Source organism: Mugil cephalus, chromosome 6, assembly GCF_022458985.1.
Source record: "Mugil cephalus isolate CIBA_MC_2020 chromosome 6, CIBA_Mcephalus_1.1, whole genome shotgun sequence".
Taxonomy (NCBI): domain Eukaryota; kingdom Metazoa; phylum Chordata; class Actinopteri; order Mugiliformes; family Mugilidae; genus Mugil; species Mugil cephalus.
This window is the reverse complement of record NC_061775.1, coordinates 10,367,992-10,378,153: the sequence shown is the minus strand read 5'-3', so window position 1 is coordinate 10,378,153 and position 10,162 is coordinate 10,367,992. Positions and strand designations below refer to the sequence as shown.

Below are 10,162 nucleotides of genomic sequence, written 5' to 3'. Positions count from 1 at the left end.
GTTTATGGCGAGAGGTTCATCCTCCGGCGTCGCATTCTATTGGATGAAAAAGCTGCGTGACGAGGCGTAGTCTTCTTTTATGATTTTAAATGGCCGCGTGGACAGTTTAGAAATGTACCGACACTGAGATAAGAAGTCTCACGTAGCAACATGTTTCTTTATTGAAACAAACATAGCAATGAAATGCTGGACAGATTTTCAAATAAGGCAGGTTGACATTTTTGTTTTTCATTTAAGTGATCAAAAACACACAGGCATCAAGTCTGTGCTCTGAGAACGACTACTAGAAATGTTCTCCACATGAGTACTCTTATATAACAGACAAGACAATCCAAAGCAAAGTACAAGTCAAACCTTTTATATCATAATGCACAAAATTCAAACCACTCAATACATAGGCTTCACCTCAAGTTACTCATTAGTTAAACTCTTGACATTTAAAAACATTTGCATTTATCTGTAGCATAACTTAGTGTTCACTTTCATTCTGTTTCAATATTGTATTGTTTCCATAAAAAAAAAAGCTTTTGCATGAAATGATATATAATCCCTTGCAAATCCATTGGCACGTGCATGATGGACAGCCCAAAAAATGTGCAGAAAGAGATCTACTCTACTTTATTTTACATTATTGGGTGTTCTTAGAACGTACTCTATGTTACAATTTACTCCAATTAACTCTGTGCATGTCACTTGCAACTATTACAGACGTCATCACCATGTAGTGTTTCACATATGTCAGTTAATATGACAGAGAAAAAACACAGCTGCCAAGAAACATGAACGGCGAATAAAATCCGAAGCAAGCCCCATTCAGGGTTTGCGCATCAATAATACTGGATGGTAAGGCAAAAAATAAATACCGTGAAAAAATGGCCTACCAATGGGCAGTGTAAACCACAGTATCATCATTTAAATATAGAAGTAATGTGGACTGATGTGTACATTTTAGATAGAGGTGGCAAATCTGCAGAGCAATGAAATTACTTACAGTTAATATCTTTGGCCAAGTGGCAATGATCTGTAGCACAGTCTGTGTTTCGCACAGACATGATGAAAAAAAATGAATTTGCTAAGTGAACTGTCGAGGTATTATTATGTGCATTAAGATTGCCCCATTGTCTGCAACTATACACTAAGCAAAAAGAGCAAGTGGCTTCACTGGCTTAAGTGGTGACAGATCGTAGGGAGATGTACAGTAATTCAACATTGCAGTCCTAAAGAGCTTTTCCACATGGATTATCTGATGTCTGGCAGCCCATGTTGATAAATTTCACCAACACACGGAACAGAGTCCCATCTTCACACATGCAGAGCTTGTACCTCGCAAAATTGTCGCTGAAGTACAAATCTCCAGCGTGGCTAGGGATGTGCGTAGCATTGAACATGACTGACCCATTGAGGACAATGCTGTTCTCCTGTAAAGATAAACAATCTGTAACTCATTCATCTTTTACTCCATATCTTGAACAGCTTTAGGACAATTTTTACACTTACAGCCTTAAGCTCAATGTCTCCGCCCATTTTGAATTCGACAGTCCGCCCCATGATGTTCACACCCTCATTACCACGAATGATGGCCTTTTTGTCTCCTTTGATGTTCAGGTCAGATGCTGCACTGCTGGTGATCTGGATATCAGAGCAGATCAAAGATATGAGAACTGTTTGAAGACAGCGCAATAACATTCAAAGAATGGCTATAACAAAGAAGTTAACTCCCTGGTAATCAAACGCACTATACATTTTCTCCACTGAACTTCAGTGATATATTTCAAAACTTTGCCCTCGTTAAAAGCACCAGGGTTACAGATCTTCTTAAAACTGTTGTTATCACTGTACTTTTCTGTCAGGTCTTCTCTGGATCTGCTGGACCGGGGCGCTCTTAAAGAACAAACTTCACGTCTCTCCTCAGACATTCAGGTTTGAAACTTGCACTTTAACTAAACCACCTAGCAGAACGTGCACAGGTTATGAAATGCTGACATAATAAATGAATTACTTGTTTGTTTGAGCCATTATACACATACCCGTTCCGTGGACGCTTTTTTAACACTGAGGACTTTGACTCCTTTGGGCAAGTGAAACTCGTGGTTTTCAAAGTCTGTGCTGAAGTAAGTGGTCTGTGTCCGAGGATCCGTGAAGGAAATGCCCACGTCACTGACAACCGAGGTCTTGTCCTTTTCTACACTCAGCTTAGTGTTGCCTTGCTGGAACACAACCTGGAACGACACACGTGAAGAGCTCTAGAAGTGTGCACACAGTGGGTTGTTTTGTTTCTATGTGCTCTGCCTTTGCTGTATTCACTTATGTGTCCTGTCGTGTTTCTTACCGGGTTGTTGTTGCCCACAAAGACTAGGTCCTGGTCTTTACGGCCTCCTACCGTGCTCTTGTGCAGTGGGTGAACAATGCCCATGTCTGCTTTCTGCTTGAAACGCAGCAGGCCGGACTCATGGAACTCCATGCTGTCGCACCCGTTCGGACCGATGCGGATCACTGTCCATATGACCAGAGTGATCTGAGGGACAGTGGGATCCAATGTGAGTCGTCATCAACATACAGCGATCACAGTGCTTTCGTTACAATATCAAGAGCGCCAATGAGGACCACCCACATAGGAGAACCGTTAGGTTTGAAGTACTCACGATGAGGTTGATTAAGGCGAGGAGGAAGAGGAGAACGATGATGAAAACAGCCATGTTTCCCTTGCGTCCCCTCAGCCCAGTCTTATGAAGGCGCTCCTCTTCTATGGGTACATAGCCTGCTTTGAAGTTACTGTTGTGTTCCTTGTTGATACCTCGTCTCTCTATGGCCTTCTCTCTCATGGACTTCTTCACTGGCCCATTGGAGCTCTCCTAACAAGAACAATAATCATTCATTCATTTTACTTACACATCCCTTAAGATGAAATATTTCCTTAGAGAAACCTACACCAACCATGCATAACATTATGACCACCTTCCTAACATTGTCTAGGTCCACCTTGTGCCTCCAAAACAATTGTGACTGATCAGCGAATGGACATGGACCTTCTGAGAGTGTCCTGCGGTGTCTGGCAACACAATATTGTTAGTGGGGGGTCTTCGGGTCCTCTGTGGATCGTCCCACAGATACTTGATCAGTTTGGGGTGCAGTGAATTTGGAGGCCACTTGTTTTCATGCTTTTTTTTTAGTTATTGTATCCTGCTGGGGATGGCTGCTGTCATCAAAGAGTGTCATTGGGGTTGGGGTGTCTGGTCTGGTCTGGTCTAAAATGTACAACCCATCTAGACAAAATTAAAATCACTGACCGGAGAAGTAAATAACATTGAACCATCTTGTGACAATTCAGTGTTCTGCCAGGGAAACTTTCGGACCTGGCATTCATCCACGTGGATGTTACTTAGACATGTAAATGTCTAAGTAACATCTTAGTATTTACTTTTCCTGTCAGTGATTTTAATTTTGTGACTGATCGGTGACAGAAAGAGTCAAATACTTTTACACAGCACTGCTTTCATGCTTTTTTTCCTATTTGTGTCGATTTCTTCCCAAATCTCCATTTGCTGTGGAGTTTTTGTCCCAACTTAATCCACTGTCTGTGTTTCGGAATGTAAATGTTAAATGCCCTGCGACAGCCTGTCTGTGGCGGTGACTAAAAATAAACTGCACTCATCTTGGCAGCAGCTAACGATGAGCTTCGTTGTTGTTTATTGTTGTACCGCGTATAATGCTATTTTTACAAGACAAAATTGTTAGTTGTTAAACAGCAGTTTTCTTTTTTTATTTCCATGTAACGCCAACGTTAAGTTCCCTATAACAAAACGGAGGCCACTAACGTTATTTATTACACTGCCATTACCACAGAACAAAAAACCCGTCCAGTACGTTTACACTCATTATTTTTACTTCATATTTTATATCATCGCAGACATACAGCAGTTCTCGCTTGATAGTTATGATGAAAACAACGGAGCAGAATGCAAGAATAACAACAAATACAGAAAATAACGGACCTGTTCGGACGCCATGTTGACCCTCCCTCTTCTGCTCGCACTGACAGGGACCGTACCACATTTCACAGCTGAGGGCGAACAAATGGTTGTGGTTCTGAACTGCTGTGTGCACCGTATTGGCCTTACGAAGAAAACTGCTTATACTTAAACGAATTATCGAAAACGTATCACTTTTAATTTAGTCTTTGCGTGTACAAAAAGGTGACATTGCGATTACAACTTAAGATGGTCCATTCCAAATTCAAGCAGCCAATGACGGAAAGGTCCTGAAATAGAAAAACATCCATTAATTTTTCCATCAGTAAAACCGAAACGGGTCGTAGCACAAGTCTCACAGTAAACTGGGATTATATACACAAAACAAAACGTTCTTTTTAATAAATGGTTGCTTGCCCACCATTAACAACAACTAATAAAACAAATATTGCAACAACAATAATAGTGATAGTGATAATGTAATAGTGACATTTTGCATATTAATTTCAGCTCTCAGTTCTAAATGTACAACTTTTATGTTTTCACATTCTCCATCATGAACATACCCATTTTAATGTCTAGTCAACACGTGTACAACATACCCCGCTTACTTGCAATAGTTTGCTTTTTGGTATTATCATACTGTATTTGTTATTATTATTATGTGTAACTGATATTTATGCATATGAATGGCCCATCATAAGAACCTGTTAAATTATCATTATCTATAAGGATGTGGAGGTTAAAGATGCAGCTTTGTTACTTTTAGGTCACGAGTTCGATTCCCTCCATGGCTCATGGGACATTTAGCAGCAAGCACGTGAACCATTCAAATCAAACAGCTACCAGAGCACCGGGCATAACTACCTGCTACAGATTATAAAATCTTATATTGCTAATGCAATACTGCTACTTACAGACAGAGACACCAGCTCATGCGCTTCTGAGCCCCTCTGCAGGCGTGTGGTTTCGTTTGACAGTATGACATTACAATCGCATACATAACAGGAGAGCTGCAGGGCCGTGCACACACTTTGACACGAGTAATTTATTTAAAACACCGTGTGGTTTGGTTGTCGACTCGTACCCTCGCTTGGTTACCGCAGCAAAAGGCGGTGCTTGGCATCTGCGTCGTCCGTGGAGAAAGCTGCCAGGACAGGAACTTTAACTGCACTCCCCTGCAGATTAAAGACCCGACTGCTGCCCTCCTCCTCCTCCTCCTGGGGCAGTTTAAACCTCCGAGGATTAGTGGTTACTGTGAACGGACATGGCCGACACTTTAAGGAGACTGACCAATACATCTTCCTTCAGTGTCTTGCAGGACAAGCTGGAGAGCTGGCACAAAGACTACCATGTAAGTTCATCAATAAGTCATGATCGACCTAAATCTGACCAAAGCACTTCATCAGTGCGCTTAGCCCGCCTATTGTTATCTGTTCCGTTGTTATCATCATCTGATTTAGTAGCTAAAGGTGTTCTCGTTTTATGGTTGAGTTTACGGGTTTATGGTTACAGATAACATCATCGTCCTCTCCTAAAAAAAACATAAATTGCTCTGTTTAGCTCCGTCGGTGGTTATTTTATTTTTATTTATTTATTTTGTTGTCCCACAAAAGTCATATTTTTCCCCTTTATTTTTTTCACTATAGTAAATAAAACAGTCAAACAATCTTTTGGAAATACATTAAATAGTTTAAAACATTACAGTGAAGGAATGCACTTGTTTAGATTACATTGATTTCCTGGTAGAGTTTGGTTACTATGGACGCCAGTCGCCATGGTGACGGTCGGACTATTCCGAAGATCCTTTGCTACCCTGTAAGATAGTTCACGGCACATTACTTCCTGTAGTAATCCGCCAAGAGACTAAACCGGAACAGCAGTAATTTATCTAAACCTCAAATGGAGGAATTATGTTCATGTTAGAGTACAGATATATCTGGGAGTAATTTTATTCTGTTAAACATTTTGTGTGTATTGTGTGTATTTTTTGTGGTCATATCTTGCAAAAAAACTGGGCTAGCAACAATGACACCGGTTGTTTCTCTTGGATAGCCTATGACTCTTTGGTCCTTGAATCTGCCTTCATCTATCTGTCGAAACAACTTGATCAGGGCGAAAGATTATCATGAAAAATCAATCACTGTAACATCATCCAGTGAATTTAGCTATATCTGAAAATACATCATCAAAAAAAAATGCTTTATGTTTTCCCAGGTGATTTCCTGTGACCAGAATCTAAACAGATGTTGTGAACTGATTGAACTCACTGCCAAGATCCAGAGCCAACTGTTTGCCATCCTCAACTTCACAGCTGCTGAAGGTAACCGGCACATTTGCAGTACAAAACTTTGAGCGATCCTAAATTGCAAGCAATCAAACGTCTGTTCTTCTGCCATGAATCAGGGGGACACTATGCTGGAGTGGACACTCTCAAAACACGACTGTTACCGTGGCTGGGGAATTGTTTCTCAATGGCGAGGCCCTCGGTCACCGATGACACCAGCCTGCAGCTCATCCAGGTGACATCGTCATTGAGTTCATCCAGTGTAACACTCAACTTAAACATATAATGCACCAACCAGTTGAGGTAATTGAGTACGTATATTCTGTTCATTGTTCATCAGTTATTCTGTGATGATTTGTAACTGTCAGGACTCGGTGGAAAAGGAAAGAAGGATCAGAGAGCTTTCCGTCTCCCATGAGAGTGACATGCAGAAGATGGAGACTCAGCTGTGCTCCACCAGGGTACAGCTGGATTCGGTCAGAGCAGAGTGAGTCGGCCCACATCGGCCCACATTTCTCATGTTGAGATGTAGTCAGGATAATTGGCGAATTCAGGAATTGATACAACTACTGATTTGTGTCAACAGACTGATCGATGCTCAGAAGGAACTGGACGACACAAAGAGCAAATCGGCAACCACCCTGCTGGCCACTGAAGATGAAATATTACAACTCAGAGCAGAGTGGGTGATATGGTTAAATACCGATGTAGCATATAACTGCTGTGAACATGATGCGATATGTGTAACTCTGAAGCTGATGTGAAGTGCGCCTGTGTTTTCAGTTTGCGATCCGCACGTGAAGAGGTGGAGATTTATAAAAGGAAGCTGGATGCCCTTGATGACTATGAGCGACAGATTCGCTTGCTCAGAGAGGAAGTGTCTTACCTGAGCACGGAGAAGGCCATGCTGCAGGAGAGGTACGCCATGCGGAACGCGTAACACAACAAACACTGTATACGTACACACTGACAGACTAGTGTCTAAATAAATAATGTGCTTTCTGTTTACCGTTTCAGGTTGGTGAGAAGTCGCTCCCCTAGCCCTTTGCCCAGGCTCAGCCGCTCTTCCAGCCCTGTGAGGAGTGAGTCCCCCACCAGAGCTCAGCTCACTAACTCCTCACGCCACGCGCGCCTCGTATCACGATTCAGTGACCTGTACGCTGTGGAGCGCCTCGAGGCCCAGACCCTACTTCGACGATACATTGATGACTTGGAGATGGTCCAGAAAATCATCTTCATCGCTGTCGTGGTATGACCCCGACTGTTCTAGCAGCTAAAAGAAAGCACAAGTGTGTCCACAACACGAGTGACGAACCTGTTTATTTGGGCCGCTGTAGGGAAACATATGTTTTCTTTCCTGCTTTTCTCTTTAGGAATCCTTCAAGACAGCAAAACTGGCTTATCGTCAGTTCAAGCTGCGAGTGAGAAAGACGCTATCTTCATCCCACTTTGGACCAGAGAGTCTAGAGGATGCAGCCGTGGACTATATCGTCAGAAACCTGGACCTCTATGATGTTCAGACCAGCGTCAATGTAGGATGAAATACAGCATTTTTGATTAAAAAATATGAGTTGGTTTTCCAGTTGATGCTGAGAGGGTCAAATTTAATTACTGTGTTTCATCTCTCCAGGACGTGATCAATGCCATGAATGTCAACCCTCGGATCTCGTTCCCACCAGAGGTTGACTTTGCCCTCATCAGTCCCTTGATCAGGGAGACGTGCAGGGTGGCCTTCGCTATGCAGACTGTGGAGCCGCCACTTGACGTAGGCTTCGCAAGCGATGGAGAACTATACAATGAGAGCAAGTCAGTCCTACGCACAGTGCAACATCCAGGCTTTGTTCTGTAGTTCTTCCAGTAGGAATTTGTCTGCAAAACTCTGATGTTTAATTTAAAGTTTACGTGCTTCATCATAGAACAATCACTGAAGTAACTTTTTGAAATGCAGTCCCCCTATCAATTAATGCCTCTACCAGTAGATGTCACCCTCAACACTCAGATGAACGCTCACAGCTGTCCAACTGTTCTCCCGTCCCTGTGTCTGTCCCTTAGATACCGTCGTAGCTACGACTCTGAGTTCACAGCTCCTCTGGTGATGTACCATGTGTGGCCGGCACTGATGGAAGGGACTGCTGTGACAGTGAAAGGCGAGGCCGTGACTAGAAGAGGCGCTGTGGTATTGATATTTTAAAAAAATATCTGAATTAATTCCAGCATTGAAAACACATCCAATGCTCACACGAGTACTGGTCTTATTTTGCAGTGGGGTAGAAGCCAAAGCAGGAGCAGAAGTGTCAGCCCTGTGCGCTCTCGCTCTCTCAGTCCATCTCGCAGTCTTGTAAGTCTCTATCACACTTAACACTCCAACCGTCTTTTTGGTCAGCCCATTATCGCTGAGTGATGCTGTAGATTAATTTAACTCTTTCCACCTAATAACATGCATGCACACTCATGGTCCCAAGGGTACGTATTGTATTTCACAATGCAAGTATAGTGTGATGGACTTGAACTTACTGCAGAAGAAGAATTACAACAACAACATCATCTTTTTTTTTTTTTTTTTAGGCATTTAACAGCAAAAGAAGCCTGTCTCCTCAGCGCCTCACAGCTAGTCTCCTGTGAACTCTGTCCTCACTGTCAAAGACAAGCAACAATCTCCATCTGTTTGTCATCTGTGTGAATTAAAGTCTAAGCTAAGTCTGATTCCAGCATTATGGTTATTCTTTAGCTTGCGCCAAGAGACCAATGAAGTTACATTACCAACCAAGGAGTTTACATTTCAGACTCATAGACATGGACGTCATGGGTGCAGCTGAAATAACCTGGCAGCTTAACAGCCTTTTTTTTTTTTTTAAGTATATTATATTTACTCTGATTTTGATAGACACTAACAGTATTTTAGTGACATATTCCAGAGAAGAATCAGACGTACACACTTTCATAGTGTGAGATCTGAAATTAGGAACCGCATTCAACAAGTAGCCATCTTTATATTTTTCACCAACAGTCTGTGTAGCAGGTGTGTTGGCTGTGGGACATTATGGTGCTAAAGATCAGTGCTAACTTCATATCCTCCACTACTTGAATTACAGATATTCATCAATATTATATAGTGTTTGCTGTGTTGTTGTTTTTTCCCCCTATTATCATTATTATTGGTGCTGTTACTGTTTTTTTATTTGCAACACAAATGAGTTGGCTCTAAAACATTTTTTTTAAGTAACATTTTTCCAAATAATAAATTGTTTGATGAATTTTGATGAGATCAGGACCACTAGTGCATTTTTTTTTCAGTAGCAATGTTACATTCACTGTGACAATTAACTTTATTTATTTTTTCCCATTTATAAACCGGGTTATGCATAAAACTGCTGATTTTGCATCCAGTACCACTGTACTGTACCTGATTTGCCCTTATGGCTTGAATGATGAATATGACGAATCTAAGTGGGTTTCATTGTGATTTGATTTTTGTTCAAAATTGTTTTTGTGTGATAATCTTTTTCTGTTTGTGCCTTTTATGATTGCATTTTAAAGAATAAACTGCAAGTCTGTAGTTTCCTGCAACTGTTTTTTGTTGTTGTTGTTGTTGTTGTTGTTGTTATTCATGTCTTTTTTCTTCAACCAAACCAGCAGTGAAGCAATACATACAACACATGAATCTTTATACATAGTGTACAATGAAGTTAGGCCAATTAGAAGCAAATGCATGCAGGGACAAATCTGAAGAAACCCCCGCTTGACTTGAATGATGCCCTGTCTTCTGCTTTCAAATGACCACTGTGGTATTTTTTTCCACAGTGGTCTCAGAAAATTCCCCTCATTTTCCATGTTCCTTCATTACAATTTAACTCCTTCCCTGTTTCAGCCGTAGAGGGCGCTGTTGCTCCATCATTGAAGTGAGCCC

General features: G+C 41.6%; 2 protein-coding genes across 3 annotated transcripts; one reads left to right on the top strand and one right to left on the bottom strand.

Annotated features, from left to right (window-relative positions):
* Positions 1–138: 138 nt before the first annotated feature.
* sgcb (sarcoglycan, beta (dystrophin-associated glycoprotein)) lies at positions 139–4,147 on the bottom strand. The gene is made up of 6 exons (XM_047588091.1): positions 3,993–4,147; positions 2,643–2,852; positions 2,330–2,515; positions 2,028–2,219; positions 1,498–1,629; positions 139–1,418 (listed from the first exon to the last, which is right to left on the bottom strand). The coding sequence occupies exons 1-6, from the start codon at positions 4,005–4,007 to the stop codon at positions 1,218–1,220; spliced, it is 936 nt and encodes a 311-aa protein (XP_047444047.1). The 5' UTR covers positions 4,008–4,147; the 3' UTR covers positions 139–1,217.
* Positions 4,148–4,251: 104 nt separating this feature from the next.
* Positions 4,252–9,822, top strand: spata18 (spermatogenesis associated 18). 2 transcript variants are annotated; one of them, XR_007112991.1, is made up of 12 exons: positions 4,252–5,322; positions 6,186–6,291; positions 6,375–6,490; positions 6,624–6,742; positions 6,842–6,937; positions 7,039–7,173; positions 7,273–7,504; positions 7,629–7,787; positions 7,886–8,061; positions 8,308–8,431; positions 8,519–8,718; positions 8,821–9,822. XR_007112991.1 is itself a non-coding variant. In XM_047588090.1 (12 exons), exons 1-12 carry the CDS (start codon positions 5,236–5,238, stop codon positions 8,875–8,877), a joined length of 1,482 nt encoding a protein of 493 aa, XP_047444046.1. In that variant the 5' UTR covers positions 4,252–5,235; the 3' UTR covers positions 8,878–9,822. The 2 variants fall into 2 exon arrangements, 1 of the variants encoding a protein (XP_047444046.1); XM_047588090.1 differs by having other exon boundaries at positions 8,519–8,593.
* The last annotated feature ends 340 nt before the right edge of the window (positions 9,823–10,162 follow it).